We start from the raw sequence: 27,650 nt of genomic DNA, 5'->3' as shown, positions 1-27,650 counted from the left end.
CTGATGCTGTTTGGGCTACTGCCATGTTGTTAGCCCAAGAACTAAGTATTTTCTCTTAATTAGCAGCTCTGTATGAAGCTGTAAGTATTTGTGGTCTCTGTTTTTCTGTTATTGGTATGTTAGCACATATTTACAGTTCTAGGCATTGACAGAGTGCTATCAAGCAGAGATAACCATGCCATTATGATCTTGCTGCTTATCTTTTATTTCATAGAAAAGAAACACCTGGACTTCTCTTTAATGGTTATCTAAGTTTGCTCATAGTTGGGTCAGTCAGTGTTCAGTCTTTCACTGCTTGCTTCATTTTTCTTTCTTTCCTATCTATCCCCAAAAACAGAGTTTTCCTAATTTGAGCTGACTTGCTTATGTGTTCATCTCCTTTATCCTGAACTTACATCAAACACTTTTCCCAACAGTTTTAAAAAAAGAAGAGGACTGCCCTGACTCTTGTGCTATCAGTAAGCACCGTGCTGAATGTGAAGAGTGTGGTGGCCTGGGAGTACTAACAGGAAGATGCCAGTGGAGACAAGGCAGTGGAAAAGGTATGTTTATGTTGTGTGAAATTAAACTTCTGTTTAGTTGTAATAGTGCATTTGACTTCTGTAGGTATTAACTGATTTATACATGGTATAGTAAAGTACGGAGAAGCTGGAGCTTAAAAAGTTAATTCCTGTATGAAACATGCGCTAGGAAGGAAAATGTGATTGAGTTGGAGTGGTCATTCTTGATCTTGACCCTATTGAACATGAAATATAAAACACCAGGTAGTGAATTGAGCTTGCAGCAGTGTAACTGGAACAGGTGACCCGTGGCAAGATGCAAGATGATCTTTGTGACTGTGAACTGAGTTTGGAACATAGCACTGAGCCTCTGAGCAGGTACACCCCAGCAGAGAGTTGGTGATCACAAAAGCACTGTCTCAGTTTTCTGTGGTGTGTAGCAATGATGTGGCAGGTGACAGCGTTCTTGACTCTTCCAAAACAATGCTTCTGTGTCAATGCTTTATCTCTTCAAAGTGCATAACTATCAAAAATTCTCTACAACGTCTTGTAACCCTCATATTTGTGTGTAAAATTGTGTAGAGACATCTTCAGTTGTGAAAACCACTCTTCAGTCTCAATTTGATCAGCTAGCTCTTTTTGCTCTATTTGCGTAAGCAATACTTACTTTAACTGCAAGTTAAAGGGCTGAAAAAAATAGCAAAAGCAGAAAAGATAGCAAAAAGTTTCTTCCAGTTGCTTTTACCTGTTGTCTTGCTTGTAACTTTAGCAGATATTTGTATTTGTAAATGTTTTATTTTAAAACCTGTGCTTTGGAGTGTCAGTGTGGAGTGGGAAGATGCAATAAACTTTCCTTCCAAGCCTCGTGGTATTTTTGCAGCTGTTTGTTTGTGTGTTGACAGGGATCACCACAAACTATTCCACGTGCACCCCGAGCATCAAGACTTGTCCAGATGGCATCTGTGATGTGGTGGAGAGCAGAGATCCGGCTGTGTGCCCCCAGGACTGCACAAGTATGGAAATGTTTTATGATGGGCTTATCTGTGTCATCACTGATCACTTCTCAAATTTCACTTTCCTGGTCCCGGATACTTTCACAAGTTCAGCATCTCTGCATTCAAATTATACAAGGGAGTTCAAGGTTATGGGGATTAATCTTGTCCTTTTTTAAACCAGGCAGGTAACACCTATTGGCTGACAGTGATGGAAGGATACGTTTTTTTCAGTAATTCGCATTCTGCTCCCTGTTAAATAGCAGGTAGTGTTTTCCAGTGGAGGCACTTGCTGGAAGAGGGTATAGGTTTTAGACACATTAATATCCTACTTCCTAACTTAAATACACTATGATAGGAACCATGCCTATTTGAACTCCCAGCTAAATAAGTAAGAAGAAACAAATTGTAACTTGATATAAATATGTTTGCAGAGGATCATATGGGTAGACAAAGGATAGAAAAACAGCATAATACTCTTAAGCTATTTTCATCTTCTGTGAGATGATAATTTCTAAGTTGATGCTATTATCCATCAGTATCTAATTCAAGAATAAAGACATAGACGTTTCTTGACTACTGCTTCTGACTCTGACATCATATACTCCAAGTTTAGCTTTTAAAACAGTCTTAGAGGAACTAGCATTTTCTTACAGGCTTAAGGACTTAATGTTCTTCAATAAAATGAATTACTAAAGAGACTTCTTTGTATTTCTTACATGCAGGAATGGGATTGTGTATTGGAAATTAGTGTTATTGCAAAGATAATTATTTCTTTAGAGTGCATAATAACCATCCTTAAAGTGCCAGAAATGCTTGAAGGAAATGCGAATAACTTCTCTAATCATCTGAAAAGAATCCTTTAATGGCAATAACCACAATCAGTTTTAATTCTAAAAGTGAAAATATTTGTGCCAGGGGCTACAATGCTAAAACATGTAATGTGCAACATATGTAGCATCAAATGCTTTGCTCAACAGAAGCCTGAAAGAAATATTGTCTTACTTGATAATAAACAAATAAGTAAAACAAGTTTTCAAGATGTTATGCATGCCCTTTATTTCCCGAGTTGAATAATTGTTTGCATGACTTGACACAAATCAGAACCTGGGTTGGTGCCCAAAAGCAGTGAACTTACAGACAAAGAAATGAGCGTGTTCTGGGAGCTCAGAGGTGCAGGAGTAGCATTTTATCAGCTTTTACTGGCAGGGAACATTTCTTTGGGAATGGCAAGCAATAAATAGAAACGCCCAGATGCGTTGAGATCAAGGATATTCTGTAAGTACAGACAGTTGTGACTTATTTTTGTAATTCATTTGTCATTATGATGGCCATGTACTTGAGTTCCAAAAGTGCTTTCTCACACGAACACTATGAATATTACATTCAAGGGCACTCAGCTGAAACTACTGGTGTCATGGCTGTGCCTATGAAATAGAGGCAACCTAATTGCATTCTGAGCAAGAGACTTTCTTGCAGTAAGAAACTGCTTCAGAGCTGGTTGCAGTGAGGGAATCTGGATAAACAGTTTTAAATGAATGATCATTGTAGGCTCCTCTGCACTTTGACTTTCTGATAATGGAAAAATACAGGCTCAGACCTATATACCTTGCTGCTTTCTTGTTTTTAGCAGCAGTTGCTAAACAACCAGTCCAGTCCAACAACCAGTATTTTTACTTTGCGAATTTCTGGAGTTTCTACGTAGTGTGGAATAGGGCCGTGTTTTTCTGTTTTTCCAAATGACACTGAAACAGGGAAGGCTCTTTCCCACTATGGGACATGACAGCTGATGATTTGAACAGGAGTATGTGAAACACCGCACAATTCAAAACAATAATGATAACTCCTGGAATTTCCCTACCAGCAGTGGTTTGGTGAAAATTAAACTTTTTGGTCACTGGAATGTGTACAGGAAGTTCTACATTTCTAATGCAGTGACAAAGTACTCCTTTCTCTGCTTTGTAAAACCCTTTTGTTTTCAAATCCCTTGCTCAAGAACAGTTTAAGTAGGACTGGCTCACTCCCTGCTTCCCCCTTCTTCCAGGTCCTCAAACATGGGCAAATATAGATAAACACGTAAAATCTTTTGAGACTAAGGGAAACTTTATTTCATCACCTTGCCATGACAGAGAAAGTTGGCTAGGGAGCGGCAGGGAGGATAATCAAGGCTTTTTGGGAACACTGATGCTTCTTGAAGTGTCAGCTCAGAGAGCAGTGACTCAGCAGAGGCTCTTCCAAAATTAACCAGTGAGCTGCAGACAGTTTAGTAGGTGTGGCCTCTCTAGAAAGATGGCCAAAATCTATTTTGCTTACATACTATCCTAAAAAAGGATGTTTGCCTTTATGTTGCGAAAAATATCGTCTTTCTCCATTCATTTTAGAAGTCTCAAGAAATGGAAAAGAAATATTTGCTCCACTATTACATTAGATGGGGTGGAGGTAAATGAACTGAAATAAAAAGAAGACTATATTGAAAAAAACCCACTTTTTAATCTTTTGAATACCTTCATGGTTTCGGTGATTTTTCTGAAAATCAGCTAAGTTTCATAATTTAACTGGTTTCTGTCTATACAGTGGTGCTGGTGATTACAGGAAGTTTATAGATGGAAAACATCACAAGTAATGGTAATTTTTATAATATATACAGACAAAAATTATTTACTTGGAGGAGTTGATGTTACTCTGCATGAAAAACTCCTGTTTGAAACAAAGAGTAAGAGTTTCTGTGCTTTTTCATAATATTAAACAGTGCGTTTTTAGATAATGAAAGATCCACTTACTAATCAGTTACACTTGGCACTTACTCTTAGTGCTTTCACTAGACTGTCCAGTGGCATTTTACAGAGGTGGTTAAATATCATTGTCATTTTCCATTTGACAGTGGAACAAATGATATCTAGAACAGTATGCTGATTTTTCCAAGGTAAGAGGAAGTTGGCATCAGAACTGGGAATGGAACTCAATAACTGCTAATGAGGACTAATGTTTAAACATTCTGAGTCCCCCCATTTCAGGATCTCAGAAATTTCAGAATTTAGAGTCTCCCCTGAGGAGTCCCTGCCATTATCACTGCATTGTGCTGCCCTGTCAGATCCCAGATACTGGGATAAATCCATGGAAAACCCTGAGCCTTTTATTCCCTTTCACCTACATGTAAGAATCTTAACTTTTGTCTGTATTTGATTAGGTGGAAACATTATTGGTGGCCATGGGAAGGGCACTGGAAATCTTGGAATTAAGTCAGGACATGGAATTTGTTACTGCTTCCCAAGACAGAACTGTTATTGTGAGAAAGATGATATCAAAGGTAAGTCTAAACATCATCTGCTGTTGTCACAGTAATCTTTTTCTCTGTTTGTATCTACCATGTGTATATGAACAATGATCTATACTTGTGGGCTTGCTAATAAGAAATATCTTTGGTCAGAGACTGCTAACACAGAACTAGTTAAGAACTGTCACCTTGACATCTGCTGTGGAACCTGAAAATTTCCAGAGTGATTATTTATAGCCTTGGCTAAAGATTCTTTCTTATTCATTACCATATGACAAACAAGTCAGTTGTCCTTTGATTTCCAGCAGCATTTGCATTTCAGTGAGATTCACCTGATATTTACAGAGGCAGCTAGGAGAATTAAAATAATGAATGACTTCTATTACTTTTAAGTAATTCCAGCTTGCTAATAATTTCTGAAAATCTCAGCTTCAAAATGTCAGAGATAGCCAGCACCCATGGTATTAGGAGGAGGAGTGGATTACTTTTTTCACTGACCTTTGTTTAAACAGAAAAGCTCTGTGCAGTTGTTTGAAACAGATTGAAACAGATGATGGATTTTTTAAATTGTTTTTATTATGGTTAATAATAAACATAATGTGAAATATTTTGCATCTCTAAAACTGAATTATTTAGAATATATATCGAAAGAATTAATTTTAAATAGGCATAAGAAAAAAAGGGAAGCATAAAGCTTTTTCCTTCTTAATTTTTTTAAAATATATATATATTTTTTCCTCTCGAGAAAGGTAGTGTGCTGTTTCCACTTATTTCTGAGATACAGCATGCAAATGTAGCTGATTATGTATCTGAAGTCAGTTAATCCTGACTTCAGATAGAGTAGTGCAAAGGTCATTATTTTGGATCTCACAGTTTCTTTGGGAAGTGACCCCTATTTAGGGATGCTCTCTGGGGCACAGAGACTTAAAGAAACTTAGTTTCTAAAGTAAAACACTAAAAGTGCTTCTGCAAAAGAAGTAGTAGTAAATGGGGAAGAAAAAACCTACATATTTCTTTAGCAGCAGTTGCAGCATGAGGGAATGTTTTCAGGAACAGTTAGTTCATAAAATACAAAGCAGAAATATTCTATGTCTCCTTATAATCCGAAAGATGAAGAGAAATATTTATTATCTAACAATTGAAATAATTAACTGTTTTTTTATTCAAAGAAGAGTTTATTTGATAGATTGAAAGACTCTGCCATAAACTGTTGTCCACAAGGAAAATTCAGTCATAGGTATCCGGATAGATAAGTGGTACCTGGTATCAGGCTGGCTGTTAAGGACAAGTGTCAGAAATAACCAGTGTCTGTGAAGATGAGGAATGTGGGGTCAAGCTGGCTGTCCCTTCATTGGCACAGGCAAACAATTACTATTGTCCAAAATAAAAAGAATTAGTAGTGGAATGGGCATATTTGCAACTTTTCCAGTTTCTTTGAGAAATAGCTATTAACTTTCTCTCTAGGTAATTAAATTATTTTGAACTCTATTTCTGCCACACCTGTGTGTGTTATATACCCTCCCAATCAGAAGTAGGAGATCACAAGGAACGTTCTAAGAAGCTCTTCTTGGTCCACAGAGCAACTGTGTGATGAAGTGTGCAAGACTGTGATAGCAGGGGCGGTGCTGCTGTCGTTCATCATCTCCGTGCTGCTTTCTTCCTATTTCATCCATCGTTACCACAAGAATTCTCCGAAACCCCCTATTGCCTCTGCAGAAATGACGTTCCGGCGCCCAGCCCAATCCTACCCCATCAGTTACTCTTCCAGTAATGTCCGCCGGCCTTCTCTAGATTCCATGGAGAACCAGGTGTCCGTAGACACCTTTAAAATACCAGTAAGCCTGATGTCATTTTGCATGTCATCTGTTTTTTGATGTCAGGCTTGTTTATCCATGCGGAAAATGTTACAGAAATGCAGTCTATTCGTAGAAATACCCATACCAATAATGACGTTGGAATTCACAGGTACAAGCTGGGAATTGGAGATGCTTAATGAGTGATTGGATAAACATTATAATTTATAAGACCAGTATGTTCTTCCACTTTTGTTATGCTTTAACATATTGTAACACTTCACATCTAATTTGAGCTCATGTTTTTTCTTAATGTAACTCCATTTGACAGTAGCGTGGTTTTACTTTTAACATTGTCCAGTTAAATCCTAATAATCAGCAGGTTTGTACTCTGTGATAAGCCATAATCCTACAACAAGGCTAACTTTAAAACATAACAAAAAACCCCTGCTGAGATCTCTTCCCGACTTCTTACATACAGATTGTAGATGTCAATCGGTGTGGGAGTTTTACCTACATTTAAGGACTTTTGCCCAGTCATGCTATCATACCTTTAATCTATTTTTTTCTGCATTGAATCCCGTACTACCCAGAGTGCCTGCCAGATGGTGCATTTTCATGAACCAACAGGGTAGAGAAGCACTGACACATTATGTGACATATGTTGCAACATTACATCTCTTTAAATGTTAGATGTTGAGGTCTTGTGCTCTGTTTGCTTTAATAGCTTGTCTGATTTCTGTATCTGTCATCATTTTGCAACCTCAAGGCTTAATAGTGCTAATTTCATAAGTGAGTATAATTGGTTTTTCTGATGAATTCTTAAGGGAAAGCCTTATTCTGTTAGTAAAACTAACTTACTTGTTCACAAAGGTCATATATTCAGTTATTCTGAAAGCAAGCATTTTTCCTGTATCACTTCATTTTTCATTTGTACCCTCTTTCCCCGACCTGCAAATGCAATCCATTATCCATAGACTACATGCACAGCCTGTTTTAAAGGAGGTATTTTCAAGGTAATGGAAAAAACACTTGCAAAATATCTGCATATTCATAAGGTTTTGTAGGAATACACTGATACTGATAAAAAGAGAAAACAAGTGTTCCTATTCCCAAGGAATGGTCTTCTACTGAACATTAATACTTTGGGCACAGCTATCACTTCTTTTCCTTGCTTCATCTCAGAGTTGCTTTTCTCTGCTGCAGGAAGATCCAAAGTGGGAAGTTCCTCGGAAGAACCTAGTTCTGGGCAAGACTCTCGGAGAAGGAGAATTTGGAAAGGTCGTCAAGGCAACAGCATTCCGACTCAAGGGAAGGGCTGGCTATACCACTGTAGCAGTGAAAATGTTAAAAGGTACATTCCCATCTGGGTTTGAAATGATTTGCAAACTGCTTGTGGTAACCTCTAAATCAATTTTAAGAGGGGCCAGCATGAAAGCAAAAGGTTGGCTAAAAACAACTAGTGTCACCACCTCTATTTCTTCCAGCATTCTGACATATTCTGACAGATTTCTGACATATTCGGACAGATTTATGACTTTAAGAGCTAGCATCACATTGATCTAAGTAGGTAATTCTAAATCGTGATGTGCTAGGAGCTTCTGTCTTAACAGAGCAAATGTATTTAATTTTGTTTGGCATTGCTGGAAATATTGTGAGGGTTTGTTAAAGCTTTCTCATTTTTTTTTCTATCTATCCAGTTTTCTTGGACAAAACTTTTCAAATAAATTGTGTTATAATCATGTGAAGAGGCAGAACAGACCTATTAAGTTACTCTTCTGATTGAGAATTCCATCTACTTTTATTCTTCTGATCTGCTTTTCAATCATTAGGAGCTCTGCCAAACTGGCTTGAATAACCCAGTGCTGTCTCCTGCTGTCTTAGTTTTCCCTGAGACTTTAAAACTGGGAAAAACAAAGTATGCCCAGATAATGTTAGGATGCTATGAGACCTTGAACTCAACCACTCCCTGCTGCTTATAAGTAAAAGCGTGTAATTATAGAACAATGTTGTACTTATTACCATTTCTGTTATATTCAAACTACATCTGCTGCTGCTTAAAAGATGCTGCATATCCCATCACTTTACCTAAGAAATAAATGCATTAAGAAGTGCATGCCTTTACTGCAAGAGGTTCAGTGGAGAATAGGTCATATGGAGCAAGTCTAGGAACTAAGATTTTTCAGAAGTAAAGAATAGTTAATTATTACTTGTAATACTTGAGTATTGTCATTGTAATATTGTTATTGTCATTATCAATAGAATAGTCATTATTTAATTTCATGTTTATTTATGCTCTTAATGGCAGTGCTTTTTCTACCACATTTTCATCAACAACCTGTGACTGAGTTTAGATTCCAAGACATAGTGATAAAAATGTTGCTTTTACTTGCAGATAATTTAACACTCAGTTTCCCCTAGCTATTATGAAGGCAAGAATTGACAGAATTGACAATGCGAAGGAGTAAAACTTTATTTTAAGCACCTTATTTTAATAAATTGATCTGACATTTACAGTAATGCTTTAGGCTCTAATGAGTCCCTCTGTAATGTAAATTAAATTGCTAATAGTCACCTGAAATTCTCTTTTGCAACTTCACAGTGGAGAACATTTGTCATTCTGCAAATATTTATGTGTTATTATTGGCTTAACTTCACTGTTCACACATGACAATCAAAGTATAAGAACCATTGTATTAGCTTTCAGTGCCCTTCACAGTGCTGTCGGGAAGCATAAAGGACAGTTATTTTGGATCAGGCCGACATCACCTGTCCTTTCCCAGTAACAGATGCAGAGTAGGTCATTTGCCCAAGCCAGGGACTATACCAGACTATGTCTGATCTTTAAAAGGCAATGGTATGTGCACCAGTATGTTAATAGAGAAAGCTTCTTGCTTGTTGCATAAAAGACAGCTCCTGCCTGAGCTGGGTAGATGGGCAAATCTGTGGTTAAAAACAGACCAGGGCAGGACTCTCCCTACCGTGTCAACTTGGCATTATGTACTGGGGAGGGGATCAAAAAGCAATTAGCTGAGCCAGAATAGTCTTGCAGCTATGGATGGAGGTTTAAAGGAACAGAGGGATAATTTTTCTTTAGCCCATTATTCCCACTTTTCTCATATGAATTAAATCTGACATCCTGCCTGATACGAATGCGCTCATTACAATAAAATCGAAGCAGAAAACACCAACCAGTATGTAAATACAAATTATTGGTAATTTGTGTAAAAAAAAGATGCTTAAAGCTTCAGGGCTAGATGTCTCCATTTGAAGTTAGTTTTTCCAGCGGATACACAGGCATGGTACATGGAGAATTTTGTTCTGTTTCGTGTGTTCATGTCACATTGCTCCAGAACTAGAAAAATAGGACTTTTCTCATGGGCATTAAGTTAATATTCTTAATTTTTGGTTTACATAAATAGATTTTTTTGTAGTCCTCAGTATTGACAGACCATCCAATATTGCACTCTCTAGGGTAGAAGACTCTACTAAGAGTGGGGATTCAGACCATAAGATAATATATGGTGGATACAAACATATAGTAGAACAGAATAAAAATTATTCTGATCAGAGCAAACTAGTCGCAAATATATTTTAAGTGAATATATAAATAAATCTCTGGTGCTTACAGCCTTTGTGGGAAAACATACAGCAAGCTACCAAAGAGCAGAAGTTGAAATTGCTTCTATTAGCCTGAAATCAGGATAAACCCATACTTGTCAAATGCCCAATACTGACACTGTAGAAACTATCCAGGCAGGTTCTGTGCGTCAGAGAGATTTAACATGAGGTAGAAAAAGGGTTATCTCTCACCCACAGAGTCTTTATGTCTAGGGATCTCCTTCAAGCCCCAGTGTGTTCAAAGAGGAAGCTTGTTAGTCTGAAGAATTCTGCAAAAAACCAGAACACTAGAAAGGGTAAGAAAGCCTCTAGGGGCCGTATGTTATCACATGATTCTCACCGACTCTGCAAACGTAACCCAATAAAATCAGTCTGAACTATACATTTAACTTCTGAACTCTAAATCTGGATCTGTTCTACAAGTGAAAACCAGTAGATTAGTAGGATTTTTACTCTGTTGGAAAATGTTTTTAGGAGGAGGAGGGCTTTATCATGTCATTTAACTGAGAGAGCCTATTTTTGTTTGAACAACATAAAATCTTGGCTTTCTTATGCTTCTGAAGCTTCAGTTGCACTGATTCACCCAAAAACGTTGCTCTACTACACTAGAAAAGGTCTGTAGTAATTTCATGGCATCTGCAGCACATTACAGACTCTGGTCCTGATTCTTGCCTGACCTACTTGTCCTGTAGTCATTTGTATCAGGGCAGCGTGATGACCAGAGCAGGTCACTACCAAACCAGAACAGCAGCAGCCACTTTCCCTTGGTTCTGATGTGAATGACTGCAGGACAGTGAACCTGGGGAAATTCCTCTCTTGTGGAGAGTTTTCCAGCCTGTTGCTAACTCCAGGACTGATGGTAGATTATTTTGTGCTTCAGATGATACATAGAGAACTCTTGAGTAATGCTTTCCTAATCATAACTGTGTGTTTGGTCACTTTCTGCAGAAAATGCTTCCCAGAGTGAGCTGCGAGATCTACTTTCAGAGTTCAACCTCTTGAAACAGGTGAACCATCCCCATGTCATCAAACTTTATGGGGCCTGCAGTCAAGATGGTAAATATTAGAAGCTTGTTCTTAAGACAAAACCATTAAGCAAGAAAACAAAAAGTGGTTCATCGATGGGTTTGGACCACTGCTTAATAATTGCTGAGCACCCTTTAAATTTGCTGTTGGCTGAAAAAAACGAGGGACGCATAAGAAAACATTCAGTACAATGTTTGAAAGGAAGGGGAAATACTAATCCAGTGTAACTATGCATTCTTCAATGGTTTTCTTCAGTGCACTTTTTGATTTTGAAGCTATCTTAAATTAACAGGTCTCCTACGAATTCTCTTCCAATCAATATATGTTTTTATATTATGTTGATGCTCAGTAAGTGTTTTCTAATATGTGTTATACTTCAAGTTTGAGTTTTCATTATTGTTGTTATTATTCAAACTAAAACAATGCAAAAAGACAACGACAGAATCCTTCTGTTAAAATATGTCTGGATAGTTAGATTTAGTTTTCCTCCGCTGCTATAAAACTATTGTCTCCCTCTTGTGAAACGGTTGCTAAAAGCCACAATCATGGACAGGTATATTTCAAGGGGGAAAACCTTCAGACACATGTATTATAAACTGCCAGTGAAGGAAATTTTGTTGTGTATAGGAACTGCTCATTTTAAATGGAAGTTGCATGGAAATATTCTTTTCCTTTTTCTCCTGCAGTTGTGCAACCTAAAATCACACTATGGATTCTGCAACCCTGGGCAAAGGCCTGCCTTCTTTGCCTCCAAATTGTGTTGCAAGTGGCACTTTTAGTTGTAGACAGAGAATGTAATTCAGGAGTGAGTCATCTCTGAGTCTTAGTAAGGCAATGAACCGGTGGGGCGGGTTATTTTTTTCTTTTCAGTACAATGTATTTTTTCATCCCAAAGGAAGTGAAATTTTTCTGAGTCACAGGCTTTTAATAAATATCAAGTTAATTCATTAGTGTCTGAGGTGGGAGGGCTTTGATAGAGCAGACAGATGTATTTAACATTAAGGCACTGAGTAGGTATTATTCATGTGGATAATGAGGAGCAGAAATTAAGGGGTTGCAGGGCCAGAATGTTTTTAAGTGATCTGAAAAGGCACCTTAAATTCAATGCTGGAATTAGCAGATGATTTGAGCTCAGTATCACAAGCTCAAGACAATTATTTTTATTTTATGTTTTTTTTAAAGTTCTTTAAGTTAGGCTGTTTCACAGATCTGATTTGTAAGAAGGTTGTCTCTTTTGGTCTCAAATTGTCTCGACGAGGGAATATAGGCAAAAACCAGCATCGTGCTTTGATTTAGGCTGAAACTCACTCACTTTGCATAGAGGATGCAAACTAAAAATATTCTCTGGCTGATTCAGTGCTTTTTACATAAAGGCCAGAGGTGTCTGGAGCCTCTGTTCAAAACAATGTGCTGACTAGAAGAAACTTTTTGAGAAAAACATAAAATAGTTATCTATTAATTGTGTACTTATCTCTGTGTTTGTTTCTTTCAGGCCCACTGTATTTAATTGTGGAATATGCAAAATACGGCTCTTTGCGTAGTTTTCTCAGGGAAAGTCGAAAAGTAGGCCCAAGCTACGTGGGTAGTGATGGTAACAGAAACTCAAGTTATTTGGACAACCCTGATGAGAGAGCCTTGACAATGGGAGATCTGATCTCGTTTGCGTGGCAGATATCCCGAGGAATGCAGTACCTTGCGGAAATGAAGGTAGGGCAGTGTAACAGAGACCCGTGCTTGTGATGGACACATCAGTACTTGGTTCCTCCACAAGCAGCATTAACACTGCTGTTGTTTCCTTCCAAAAGCTTGTGCATCGCGATTTAGCAGCCAGAAATGTGTTGGTGGCAGAAGGGCGCAAAATGAAGATTTCTGATTTTGGCCTCTCACGTGATGTATATGAAGAAGATTCGTATGTAAAGAGGAGCAAGGTACAGTGCACATTAAAAGCAGTAGTGAAAATTATTACCTAATCAAGAAATGAATTTGTACTGCAGCACTCAAGCATGGATGAAAAAGATAATAGCTATTAACTTAAAATAATTCTCTATTTTAAAGAAATAAAAATGAAGATGAAGCAAAATCATGAACTTAATCATCAGGACAGAAGTATATATATGTGAAAAAGATGTATCATATTTAAGTCACTATTAGCTCTTCCACTCCTTATTTATCTAGTCCTCTCATTCCACTTCTTATTTATCCAGTTCCTCATCACACTACATGAAAACACAAACAAAAACATATATCTTTTTTCTTTATCTCTTCATATTTATAATTTAAAATATAAACAAAAAATCTCAAGGAGTTGAAAAAAGTATAGTCAATTTATATAAAGATCCTAATTTTAGGATCACTTCTATGCAGAAGACCTGAAGCAAAGACCTTTTACAAACACTTCCAAATGTATGAAAGATGCCAAATATTAATCAAAATTTTACATCACAAGTCAGAGTGGATCAGGAGCTCATGATACCTGCCAGAGGTTATTTAAAGCAGTTGTGTTCTCCTGCCAGAGTAAATTATTGTTAGGTGCTTAGATACAGTTCTGCCTTCTCACAGTGCTCATGGCAGTAGAAAGCATATGGTAACCTTTCACCTGTAGGAATGTGAAAGGAAATTTGATAGAAAGAGAAGTTGTTATGTCACTACTTTACTGCAAAAGAAACACTTGAGCATTATAACTTTGAGACTAAGAAGATAAGGCTTGCCATTTAATTATTCTTTTGAAAGCTACTGTCAAATACAGCAAGATAACTCCTGCTTTCTGCCTGCTTTCATCTACTTGTCTCTGACATCAGAAGAATTTCCACGAGTCAATCATAGGCTAGACTGTGATCTTCATGAACACAACTTTCTATTAACTTTGTGAGATGACCATTGTTGGTTCAGTTCTCTCTCTGACTTAATATGAAAGAGTTGCCAAGAGAATTCTTGCATGTAAAATTGTTGGAATTTTATGAAAAGATTTCCATAAATACTGTGGATTTTTAGTTTATCTTTCCCTGTTTTTTCAGGCCAGTTTGTGTGAATATTTCATAAGTCAAAACAAGCTGAGAAGAAAAAAACCTTGTAGAAGACATGGTCTTATGTAAAGGGGTTTTGCCATGTTTGTTTAGCTGCTTTCTGATATATGTGTTTTTACACTGATCCATTCCAATTGCTCTGTATTTTAAGGATGATGCATTCACATAAAGGCATTTAGGCAGTCTCATTTCACTTGCTGGGGCATGATATACAGAATGGATATTTTCTCTTTACTTCTGAGACACTCTTTGCCTGTGGTATTATTCAGAGCCCAGCAAGCATCTGTCTGCTTTGATAGGGAGACAGGGAAAATAAAAAATTGAGAGGAAGGAAGAAGGATAAGTTTCAAGTCCTACTGAAACAGGTTTTGCATAGATATATATGAATTTCATGAGAATGAAAAGTAAGGCATATGAATGCTAGTCATATTGCAAAGGTTATGAAACATCTTGAAATTTTGCAAACCTAGATTTTCATGAATATCTGGGGCGGATTTCTCAGATTTTCGCAGTGAATTTCTACCAGTGAAAAGTAGCAAATGTAGATTCCATTTAGAAACTAGTAACCAAATATGACTGGCTGGGTTCCCTTCTGAAACCAAAGGTATCTTGAACATCTAGGTGCTTCTATTTATGCGTCATCCCTTATATAAATGACATAGCTCTTTCTCTTTAATCATCATTCTCTATCATTTTTGCATTTGCACACTTTGGAAGTTCTTTAACTCTCTTCTTCATTTAGAAGAGAGTTGAGTTTATCTGAATTCAAATTGGTGACTACCTGCAAAAAGAAAACACACTACCTTATTGCACATAATCAGATTGCCAAGTGTGTGAAATGAAATGAACAAGTGATTTTGAAAACAATTACAATTGTCCTCACTATTTTTCTTATGAAATGCCAAATCATCAAGTCCGTGGCAAAATGCTGTAGTATGGATAGAGTATCTTTTACCATTTTGAAGATAAATACCTTGTTTTTTCACTAGGAAACCAAATTTTCTGACCAGTACTTGCATTGTTGCCTTTTTACCTCCTAGGGTCGAATACCTGTGAAATGGATGGCGATAGAGTCCCTATTTGACCATATCTATACAACACAAAGTGATGTGTAAGTGTAAATCCTTGCATACTCTCTGGTGTCTGTACTTGTTTAAGGAGATGAGAGAGGAAGCACAACAAGGTACATAGGAACCAGAGCTGTTCCTCTTGCAAAGAAACATGAAAAACAAGTCTGGGTGGCACCATCAACTGGCAATGATACATAAGATTTTTGTTGTTGAATTAAATATGAATAAAGGGTTATCAGAGGTATTTATGTACATAATTCCTGTTGAAACCAGCCAGGGTTGGATATGTCCATGTGACATGATTTCCTTTGAATTTATAAACACAAATTATTAGCGTTTATTATGTTAGGTACAGATAAAGATAATAGCTGTACCTGAACTTCTCAATTCTGTTCATTACTTGTCTGTAACATTTACTGGCAGGTGAGGGATAGATTGGAAGAAAGGAAGAAGAATTTGATGCCTGACCTCACTCCTATTGGAATCAATGACAAAACTCCAATTAATTTTAATTACAGTCAGTTCAGACCTTAAGGGAATGGTCCAGTTCCAGTGCCAAGATACAAGTTCATTTGCATAATTAGGGAAACAGAGACCCTGAAGATGGATATGCTGCTATCTCCACCTGTGATGATGAGGTGACAAACCAACCAAAGCTAAGCTGTTTTCATGTTGAGATCAGATACTTGCATTTCTTCCCCTCTGGGGTGAATGATGCTTGTGATTTCACCAGGGAGACACTAAGTATTATTTATTTAGGAGAAAAACCTCTAAAGGACTGTAAAAGCAGCAGTACTTATGCCCGATTTTCTGCTGGGTAGCATTTTGATACCTTTCAAGTTTCCCTTGAAAGAGAGGATCTGACTAAAGTAATGTTTTCATTACACTCGAATGGAGTAAAACTTACCAATTTCAGTGGCATTGCACTTTGAGGGGAAAACCACTTTGGTAATAGCAATATGTCCAAATAAGCACCTTTTGATTTGTACTTCTAAATTAACTACATTTATTTTTTATTCTTTTCTCTGCACATCAGAGCAGCTTTAGTGAAATAAAGTATTTTGCATGCCTTGGAAATTCTTTACAAAATGAATTTCCAAAATATTTTCGTTTACTTAGTTTCAGTTTGAGTAAGAAAGGAAAAAAAGATTGGGGTAATATTTGAGAGAATGTCACATTTATTTAGGTCCACTTACAGGTTTTTCTGGGTCTCTTTTTATTCTCCTCTGAGCATCCATTGTGCTGACTTGCTCCTTTAAATATACTTTTCTCAAAGAATTGTTAAAATTCCTTTAAAAACTTCTTAGCATATTTTTAATTTCTTCATTTTCTTCAGAACAGTTTTGTCACTATGGTTTGGGGCCAGAACAGATTGTGTTGTCATGTAACTGCCTCTTCTTTGATTGCTGATTGATCTTCTGGATCCAGTATCATTCCTCCCCATTTGTTTTCCTGATGGGCTGCTATTAAATAAACCCAAGAGCCTCTTTCTTGTACAACACCACGCTGAGATTGCCTGGCTGGCATCGGCTGAGCTCAGAGCCCCGAGTGACACAACACGCTGGTGCTGTGTGGCTTTCCTGCTTCCCATGTCTGGATTAGCGTCTCTGTGTAAAGCTGTGCTGATTTACCAGCTGTCTTGGAGAGGCATCAGGCATTCTGAAGAGGGCACAGCCTTGTGTTTTGTAGGTCTGCTGCAGTGCAATGGTATAAAGGAGGTAGATATCTGCTGTGCTTACACGGTGCCTTTGACTCCCTGGTGGGGTCACCTTCGCCGTGTCATTATACGTGAAATAATCTAAGAGTGCTGTACAGCAGCTCCTAATTTAGCCAAGTTCCTACAGAGCAGAACCGAGGTCATACAGAGTTGCAGTCCAGATCCTCTCCAGCTCTGGGTTCCACCGATGCCATTTCAACAGCAGCAGACTGATCAATGAAGTACTTTTTCTGCAGCATTGATTGCTATTTTTTTAGATAATTGCACTCACTGAAAATATCATTTTATGGATATTCTTTGTTGTTTGTGGTGATATAGTTATATTTTAGGTGAACATATTACTCATCAACTCTTCCAATATGCTCTTTTTTCTGATATTTTGTGTTTCTATTTTCCAGCTTTTTAAAGCTGTTCTATATAGTTAGTGGTTAGTAAAGCTTAATAGCAGTACCAGTTGCCAGCATTTACAAAAATCCCATTTTTGCCTCAGAGGTCGATGACATCAGTGGAAAGCAAGCATACTGTCTTCCTCTTCACATAATTTTCTTTCCTGCCTTCTTCTGTTCATATTTTTATTCAACAATAAACATAACACAGAGGGAAATTTTTTGTCCCTCATTTGTCATCCTACAGTATTTGATTTAGACAATAGTTTTGAAGTATTGCAGCATTCTATAGCATTCTATTCTAATACACCCATTTACTAAACAACTTTAATTAAGAAATTATTCATCTGATCTCTCCTTCCGTAATTCTGTAAAATTCCTCTTAAGCAGAAGTGGATTTTAAAAATAAAGCCTGCCATGCTCCAAAGTTTATTTGAATTAATCATGGACGGAATTATAACCTGATGGCAGAGCATAATTGGCTTCAAAAAGGGTATGAGGAGAAATATTAATAAAGTATATGAAAATGCTATAAATATTCATAAGCTTTCAAGAATGTGCAAAGTGATTAAAAATTAATTCAATGAATGGCATTAGGGAGAAGAATGGCAGCATACCACTTAGGACTGCATGAGAGTCACTTTGGCTTCTCTGATAATTTTGGAAGTTTTATTGCTGTACTTTTGGGCTTACCATTATTCTTTAGAATATGAGAAGCACAGGTGGAATGTAGTCAGACAGGAGGTGAGGTATTTGGCTAACATTTTGAGGTAGAATTTTCATAGGGAATTAGACACTGCTGTTTGGTTTGGCAGTAGGTGTGCAACACTTCCTAAAATTTTCTTTAAAGTAGAATTTACAGAGAAATTACCAAAGCTAGCATTTTTTTTCATAAATTGTATTCAGTTTTGCTTCCAGATGAATCCCATTGGGCATTCCCTTTGAGTGAAAAAGTATTGGCTAGTTTCCTTCATTTTGAACATCCAGATTTTGTCAGTTCTGTCAGTTGAGCAGATTCAGTGTAATGTGTAACTTCTTTGTGACTCAAAAAACCCTTTTACTAAAGAAAGAGAAGCATTTTTTGCCTCTCTTCTCCTGACCTGCCCTCCAAATATGGACTAATTCTTCTAAATACTTCCAACCTCTTGCGCAAAGTCTTTTTGTTTGAGCTCCTCTGTAAAGTAGGTTTAAAAACTCACCTTTTCTTCAGTTCATTTCGGAAAATAGTTTCATCTGTTCTATGTCAAACTTTATTTTAAGGGATCTGGTATTTCCAGAATAAATTCTTTCCTCTTCATTCATTAACTCTAAGAAGAAAATAAAGTCCTGAATCACTGAAATGGCCCAACAGACCAGCTGATATCAAAGATGTTGCTTATGATTGAAGTAAATATGTTGTGCTGTCTCATAGTTGAGACAGCACACCGATCCCCTTGGTAACTGTGTAAATTTTAATTTAGACAGTTATTTGTGACTAGGACTATAAGGACTAATTAGGGAGGTCACACTCCCTCTGTAGTCAAAGGAAAAAGAGAGGCATCTGCAGGAGCACTGCATAGAAGAGGAAAAAGACTTTGGGCTGGGCCACCATGGAAAGGACTTTTCGCTGGCCAGAGAAGATGGGCCTTCCCAGCATATAGTTAGCTTTTATCAATGGATAAAAGAGGAGTTTCCATTTTCTCTACTGTTTTGGTTGATAATCCTGTTCAATGAACAGTATTTTAGAACAAGGTTGGCCCTATTTGCGTCTGTACAGCCCTTCTGGCTTGGCATGGCTTGAATTTTGTTGGGTTGTGAAAACAGTACAAAGGGATTTGTTGTGTGGATGCCACATTAAGCTCATGAAACCCACCACTATAAATTTTGTCTTTTTCAGGTGGTCATTTGGGGTTCTGCTATGGGAGATTGTTACTTTGGGAGGCAATCCCTATCCAGGTATTGCTCCTGAAAGACTCTTTAACCTCCTAAAAACAGGCTATAGAATGGAGAGACCAGAAAACTGCAGTGAAGAAATGTAAGTAGCTCATAATCTGATTAGATTCATAAACATCTTGTTACTAAATACACTTAAAAAAAAGGTTTAAATAAATACCACATAAATACTATTCTGTATATCTCAGAGATACAGTGAAAATATGTAGTGCTTAAAAGAATGTTAAAATGAGTGCTTAATGAATGTTATAATGAATGCTTAAAATAAAATTAGTGAACAGTAAAGTGATGGAAAAGAATTGTCAACAAAATCCTTACAACTACATCCAGAAATATTTGTAGGATATTGAATAACATGCTTTCCAAACAATTAAAAGAGTTTGAACATTTAAAACTTTTGAGGGTGGGGGAAGGAGGAAAATTTCATAATACACAGGGGTAGGTGAAATATTCAAGAAAATATCTTCATACTTTCCTGCAAATGAGACAGATGTTGCATTTACAGTCATTCTCTATTAGTTGTCCTGGCATCACAAAGGAGTAATGATACCTTGACCCAGAAACCTACACCCTAGAAGATATAAATTTTCTTTGACTTGCTAAGCCCATGGCAATTTCTTTCCTATTTGGAGACAATTCGTAATTTGTTGGCTGATTTATTAAAACATTCTCAAAATGAAATATCTTCTGTCTGTGGTCTTCCACGGCGTTTGGAGATGAGGCATGATTTTCAGTTCAGCCTTCAAATCTGGTCACAGTGGTGGTTTTTTTCAAAGTTACCAGGCTGTAATCACTGTGACCACTCTTCTGACTGATTTTCAATTGGAAGGATGCTTTGGCCACATCCGGGCTGAGAAAATACAGTATAAATAATAAATCAATTTTTTTAATACACAGAGAAAAAACATTAAGCATTTATGAATTTAGGGCAGTATAGAAGTTTACAAGTGTGATTAGCAGGTATCCTCTAGGAAATGTATAATATTTAATTTTTTCTTTGTTTCATCTCACCAGGGTCTTCAAGCATGTTATATCATTGATAATTATTAGGTTAGGCAAGCTGGCCACGTCTGAGTTTCATTTTCTTACTCAAGCTACATCATGGTTTTCTGACTTTTCTCAAATTTTTCTGTTTTACTCAAAATTTTGTGACAGCCTTTAAAAGCCCACTTTAAGGACCATTTTTCTTAAATTGCATTCTCTGCTTTACCCAGTCAAGCAAGAGAGATCATGGATGAAGGCAAAAAATGCAGTGCTTTTCAATAGGTTGCTCTAGTTCTCGTCGCCAACTATTTCACAATTAGAGCACTTGCATGTCAAGATCACTTAGTCCTGAAAATACCTGAGCTAGAAAAACAACGTGAATAGCACAGGCTGGAGAGTTACACTTCCACAACTTGGCCAATGTTTGTCTGATAGTCACTCAACTATAAAACTTTAATTTTGTTTCCATTCTTTTTCACACTGTATGCTATAGAAGGCAGTTAAAGACAGAATAAAACCAGATGGAACCAAATAACAATAACAGAAGTAATCAAAAGAACATTAGTTTGTGCAAATAGTCTTAGATTAGACTTCACTTTGAAGTTTACAGAAACTTCTAAGAATTTAAGCAAAAGAAGAACAAATTTTTCTGGTATAACAGCAGAGTTTTTTAGGCCGATATACAAAGTTCTTCAGTGTCATATGCAAACAAATTAATTTAAATCTGGCCTGCTGCCTACACTTGAGGTGGTCCTTTGAGAAACTGAAAACAGAGAAAGAAACCCAAGACTACAGTCCTTCGAGGACAACCAAGTGCATCATTATTTAAACTCATAAAGACTCATGGAAATAAAAGCCCATTGTTGTGAATGTCAGTTGTTAATTTAAGGGTACATTTAACAGAACACAGCAGAGATTATTGTACTTGTGGATGGCCTTCATGCCACAGTTCAGTTTCAGTACTATAAATTATTTGAGCAGAGGCACAACCCACTTCTAACAATTTTGGGTTTTTTTCCATCTTGTGGTGGGTCACAGGTACAACCTCATGTTGCGTTGTTGGAAGCAAGAACCTGATAAAAGACCAACATTTACTGAGATCAGCAAGGAACTAGAGAAAATGATGGTGAAGAGTAGGGTAAGTGTGGAAAGCATGATTTTTGAAAAGTTTTGGGATCATCTGAGTTTGAATGTACAAAAATAATTATTTTTATTTTAAAGCAAAGTAATTTATTTTTTGTCAAATCTTGAAACATTTACATATCTAGTTTCTTCTAAATGCATCCAGCTTTTTGAAAGCAGCACTACCTCTTATAATGGCTTTGGAGACTTCAACCCGAAATCAGATAGGGTTATCCTTAATCTGTCTAGTTTCTTTAAATAACAGTAATAATTTTAAAATTACTATGAAAAGTTACTCCTAAATTCCACTCCTGAATAAATAACCCTAGAAGCCAGAACTAGAATAATGCAGTATTTCATGCAATCAGAGATCTGAAAGCTGTAAGATCCCACCATTCTAAGTTACTTTAGAACTATTATAACCCTCTATAAAGTTTCTTTAAATGAATGGATACTGAGGTCTAAAAATAAGTCCAAGTTGCATATATTTATAAAATGTATACATCTACTAGTTATGGGAAGGGAGGCAGCAACAAATGACTAACAGAGGAAATAGCAGTGACCAATATAATCAGATTTGAGAATCTACACTGGGTGCAAAAAGAGCTAATAAACAAATGGCAACAATTGTTTTCAGAAGGTGAATGTAAAAATAAGTTAAATTAAAAATGGCAAAGTGAAAGGTCCAGGCTGTACATTAAATCACTCTGATTTGCCAGCCACTAACTTATAGCTGCTGAGAATCTGTATGCAAAGATATGCATGTCCACTGACAGACTTATAATACAGAATCTGGCAAGTTTTCTGAAATGATCACCATAATTAAAACAAAACAAATCCAAAATAGAACCTGACAAATTAGTCATTTTTCTTCTTGCATTTCTAAATGACAAATTGTGAAGATTTTTTCACTTATAAAATTGGGTAACTTTATCTTTTAAAGTTCAATTTCAGTAAATTTCCAAAGGAAAAACCATTTTGAAAGCAAAAACTGTATTTTAGATTAGTTGAAAATACTTCATGTTTCTTTTTTTGCATCAAAGCAATTTGGCAGCAGAGATGAAAACCAATGAATTCTTATGGTTGACCTAAATATTTACTTTTAGAACAGCATCAAAAGCTTTATTTGACAATATTTTCTTATTATATAATAGCTTTTTTAAAATGATTGTGAGATCTCAGTACCTTCTGCTTTAAGAATGCATATGGATCTACATATATGTATTTCAGGCATATATATGTATCAAGCATACCAGAAACTGAGAAAAAAAGAAATCAAAGAAATCAGCACAGCCGTTCAATTTTTTGGGCATCTTACTGACGTGCAGAACGAAGTAGGGGAAGTATTACTGTATCTCTAGCATGTCCAGTGTTCAGGCAAATCAGATGCTTCCAAAGATGCTGTGGTGCCAGAGGTTCTAGCAAAAGACAAATGAAGTGGGGTCTGTAGTTCCTTGCTGTAAAGAAAGCAGATGTTATACCCAAACAGATATTATACCCAAAGAGCAACACTACCACATACATTAACCAGCTTTTTCCATATTTACTTCTTAGGACTACTTAGATCTTGCGGCTTCCACGCCTTCTGATTCCTTACTTTATGATGATGGGCTCTCAGAAGAGGAGACACCTCTCGTGGACTGTAATAATGCTCCCCTCCCTCGAACCCTCCCTTCCACATGGATTGAAAACAAACTCTATGGTAGAATTTCACATGCATTTACTAGATTCTAGCAACACACACAAAAAAAATTGATTTTTCTTCTGCACTGTTCTCAGACTCTGTAACCCCATTACAGTGTTTCTTGTCTGAATGAAGCCAATCAAAATTTGCTTGGAAGCTTCTTTTGGGTTTTTTTGTTTGTTTGTTTGTTTTTTCTTTTGGTAAATGTCAAAGTTTGCATCAGGATCATCCTTTAGTCATTTTGCAGCTGTGTTTAAAATAAACATTTAAAAAGGATGTGAAAATAAGTAAAATGACTAGATATCATACAGTAAAAGAAAAAAAAAAGATCAGGGAAGTATTCTCAGGGGAAATATAAAATTCAACTATCCTGTTGGGGGAGGCTAGAATATTTAAAATATGTTAGATTCTGCACCTCTAATTTAAGCAATAGACTTCTTGGGTTTTTTTAAATACTGTTTTTTGCCATAATTCAAAGATAGGACCCATCTGCAATATTTTTCATTTGTTAAGAAGGATTTCTAAATTTCAGCTGCTGTTAATACATTCTGGATCCATAAGCTGAAATGTATTTAATGTATCATAGGATGAAAACAGAGTATTATATACAGAAGGTAGAAATACTGTATATAAATATTATATACAGACTAAAATGACATGTAAATTCCCTTAAAAATTTAATTAACAATTGTCATTTTGAAACTACACTCAGCTGTTTTCACGTCCTTTGATTTGTTATGAATATGTTAGTACTAAACCTTGACTGAATGATGTAGCAAGTGTTTTTAAAAAGAACATATGCTTTCATATTGTGATGGTGAGATGGACAGTAAAAATGGTTCTTGCCAAAACTCCTACATTTTGTCTCCTGATTAAATATTCTACATGGTTTTAGATATTTACCAACATCACAGATACTTTTTTCATTCTTCAAGCAGTATGACTTTTGAAAAGTTGGATCTTTTAGTTTAAAAGTTGCCATTAATACGTGGCTTTGGGTCTATTTTTGATCTATACCTTAGCTATTATTTTCTTCATCAGGTTTCCCCAACTCACATTGACTTTGGGGCACTTAGTCGTCCGATTGTTAAAAGAATAAAGTGGCAGGAAAAGTTGCCATGAGGTTGATGGCAGATGCTGCATGCTTAATAAGCAACAAAATCAGATTTCTGTTTTTGAAAATCTCAACCCTGGTATGGTTCTGTGCTTGTACAGCTGAAACATGGTGCTGAGCACTCCGTGTCCATTTTGTCCTTGTGCCTGAACGGAGAAACAGTTACTGAACTCAATGCAAAATAATTACAAGCCTGAAATAGATATTTAAATGCTGAATCCAGACAAGGGTGCTCAGGACTTTGTTAGACTTTACTCAGTTGTGCTCCTGGGATTTCCTGAAATTAAGCAGGGGATCCCTGGTGAGGGTGTGAGTGTCCCCAGAACCTCACTGAAGCCAAAGGAAAGGCGCCCATTTATGTAAATGGAAATAACTCTCAGTCATTGGAATGGACTTTGGATCCTGTCCCAAATAGGTTTATTAATTCTTGAAGCATTTCCTGTACAGCAAGAACTTCCTCTTGCAAAGCAATACATTGTTAAAAAATAAAACTGTGGAAAGTTGGAGGCTCATGAGAAGAACAATTCTTAGCTTTTTATTATGCACATGTGCAGTGTATGCACACAATTTTTTATCGAGTAAGCACTTTAATTTTTCCAGGGTTTTTGCTTACATATGAATTTGTGCTTCAGGGATTTCAAAACATCATTTATATGAATTGATTTGGGACAAAATCCAGTGGACTGGCTTAAAATATTAACGGGAGTTTTGCCAAGGGCCTTACTGTCTGCACATGAAGTTATGGTTCTTCAGTGCAGAAAAAATTATCTGTTTTCATTTTTAGGCATGTCATACCCGAACTGGCCTGAGGAGAGCCCCGTTCCACTCACAAGATTCGATGGCACTAACTCTGTGTTTTCAAGATATGCAAATGATAGTGTATATGCTAACTGGATGGTTTCACACTCAGCGGCAAAATTTATGGACAAGTTTGATAGCTAAAATTTTCTTTGTGAAAGGTAATGGACTCCTGAGGAGAACAAAGAGGCAAAGAGTGGGAAGTCCATTGGCTCTTTGTGCAGTCAACAACTAACTTTTAAATTGGCAAACCCTTTTATTGGAAGTTTTTAAAATGTGTTACTCATGCTGAAGACTGTAACTGGTACTTTCCCCTTTCAGAAAACATATCAAGCTGGATAAGAGTTGTAGTTCCAGTACTTCTTTCTAGATTGCCATTTTGCATATAGTTCCATTTGGTAACTTCTTACTGCAAATGGCCTTGCTCTTCATCCTCGACGTTTTTTAGACTAACCATCCTGTGTTACAGCTTTCCTGGATGGTAAAACGTACTTGAACTGCTACTTTTATAGTGGCTGTTAGCATATGACCACTTGATCTAAGCAGGAAGCACAAACAATATATGGAAAGCAAGGGGGAAACAGGCTCTGAAATTACTGAGCTTGCTGTCAAATGACAAGTGTTGCAATGGTGTTGGCACTAATGAAGTCTGTATCTTGGTTTGGAAGCAAACATTAAGTAACTCAGTAGAGGACTTGAGATTCAACATTTGAAGTCTTGTAAAATGTATTGTCTTGTCTTAATGAGAAGAGAACTTGTTTTATTAGTCTTAACTTCTCTTACCTTTAGCACAATGGAGATAAATTTGATACAAGATAAGTTGCGTAGACTGATGGCAATCAAGAGTGTTCATCTGACATAATTTACTTTCCATCACCTACATGTTAGTAATGTTAAAAAATACAATCTTGTACAATCATAATTTCTCTTATAAGTTAAAAAATAGGCTATACAGGATTTTTAGACTGAATTCATAGAATAGAATAGTAGCATCATAGAATGGTTTGGGTTGGAAAGGAACTTAAGAGATCATCTAGTTGCACCCCCCAACACCCCCTGCTGTGGGCAGGGACACCTTCCCTGAGGTGTCAACCAGGTTGCTCAAAGCCCCATCCAACCTGGCCTTGAACAGTTCCAGGGATGGGGCATCCACAATTTCTCACCACACTCACAGTAAAGAATTTCTTCCTAATACCTAATCTAAGCCTGCCCTCTTTAAAGCCACTCCCCTGTGCTATCACTACATGCCCTTGTAAAAACTCCTTTCCAGCTGCCCTGTAGGCTCCCTTCAGGTGCTGGAAGGTGCTCTAAGGTCTCCCTGAAGCCTTCTCTTCTGCAGGCTGAACAGCCCAAACTCTCTCAGCCTATCTTCACAGGAGAGATTCTCAACCTTCTGATCATCTTTGTGACCTTCCACTGGCCTTACTCCAACAGGTCCACCTTCTTATGCTGGGGACCCCAGCGCTGGATGCAGTATTCCAGGTAGGGTCTCATGAAATTAGACTAGAGGATCAGAATAACCTTCCTTGACTTTCTGGCCATGACGCACAGCCCAGGACATGTTTGGCTTGTTGGGCTGTGAGAACATGTTGCCCAGTCGTGTTGAGCTTCTCATCAATCAAGACCGCCAAGTCCTTTTCCCCATGGCTGCTCTCAGACCATTCTCTGCCCAACTTGTATTTGGGATTGCCCTGATCCAGGTGCAGAACCTCGTCTTGGCCTTGTTGAACTTCGTGAGGTTGCATTGGTCCAGCTCTCAAGCCTGTCAAGGTCCCTGTGGATGGCATCCCTTCCCTTCAGCATGTCGACATGGCTTGGTGTGGCTGAAAAACTTGCAGAGGGTGCACTGATCCCACTGTTTATGTCAGCGACAAAGATCTTAAATAGCACCTGTTCCAGTAATGACCTCTGAGGAATGCAACTCATCAGTGGTTCTCCTCTTGTACATCAAGAGGTTGATGACAACTCTTTGAGTGTGACCATCCAGTCAATTCCTTATCCACCGAGTGGTCCATCCAGCAAATCCACGCCTCTCCGGTTTCGAGACAAGGATATCATGCAAGATGTTGTCAAACACTCTGCACAAGTCCAGGTAGATGGTCAGTCGCTCTTCCCTTATCCTCCAGTGCTGTAATCCTGTCACAGAAGAGTATTTGTTGGGTTTGCCCTTAGTGAAACCATGTTGGCTGTCACCAATCACCTCCTTATTTTCCATATTTTCTCATCAGGTTCCAGGGACTTGTGTGCCTTCAGATTTCTTAGATGGTCTCAAACTTGATCATCTGTGGTGGGTAGTTCTTTATTCTCACAGTCCCTGCTTTTGCCTTCTCTGCAAAGTGACCTGGGCCCCAGTGGCTGGAGCACTCACTGGTGACAACCGAGGTAAAAATGTCATTGAGTGCCTCATACTTCTCTATGTCCCAGATAACCAAGTCTCCCAGTTCCTTCTGGAGAGGGCTCACACTGTCGCCAGTATACCTATAGAAGCTTTTCTTGTTGCCCTTGATGTCCCTGGCCAAATTTAATTCTGTCAGAGCTTTAGCTTTCCTAACCTTATCCCTGGCTGCTTGGACAATTTCTCTGTATTTCTCCCAGGCTATCTGTCCTTACTTTC

At 37.3% G+C, this 27,650-nt stretch overlaps 1 protein-coding gene across 4 annotated transcripts in view; it reads left to right on the top strand.

The window, feature by feature from the left end:
* RET (ret proto-oncogene) overlaps positions 1-26,087 on the top strand; it is an 81,993-nt gene extending 55,906 nt beyond the window's left edge. For 3 of the 4 annotated variants that reach the window (XM_027894651.1, XM_027894650.1, XM_027894649.1), the window contains 13 exons: positions 417-542; positions 1,403-1,513; positions 4,680-4,799; positions 6,345-6,601; positions 7,766-7,913; positions 11,129-11,236; positions 12,699-12,913; positions 13,012-13,134; positions 15,270-15,340; positions 19,279-19,416; positions 21,357-21,456; positions 22,995-23,142; positions 25,023-26,087. In XM_027894651.1, coding sequence (XP_027750452.1) covers positions 417-542; positions 1,403-1,513; positions 4,680-4,799; positions 6,345-6,601; positions 7,766-7,913; positions 11,129-11,236; positions 12,699-12,913; positions 13,012-13,134; positions 15,270-15,340; positions 19,279-19,416; positions 21,357-21,456; positions 22,995-23,142; positions 25,023-25,180 — 1,823 coding nt within the window. In that variant the 3' untranslated portion in view covers positions 25,181-26,087. The remainder of the gene's footprint in view (positions 1-416; positions 543-1,402; positions 1,514-4,679; positions 4,800-6,344; positions 6,602-7,765; positions 7,914-11,128; positions 11,237-12,698; positions 12,914-13,011; positions 13,135-15,269; positions 15,341-19,278; positions 19,417-21,356; positions 21,457-22,994; positions 23,143-25,022) is intronic. The other variant, XM_027894652.1, reaches the window with a different exon arrangement.
* The last annotated feature ends 1,563 nt before the right edge of the window (positions 26,088-27,650 follow it).

This window comes from Empidonax traillii, unplaced genomic scaffold (assembly GCF_003031625.1).
Source record: "Empidonax traillii isolate 1590-97213 ecotype Southwest subspecies unplaced genomic scaffold, ASM303162v1 scaffold436:size495813, whole genome shotgun sequence".
NCBI classification, from domain to species: domain Eukaryota; kingdom Metazoa; phylum Chordata; class Aves; order Passeriformes; family Tyrannidae; genus Empidonax; species Empidonax traillii.
This window is presented reverse-complemented; position numbering and strand designations above follow the sequence as displayed.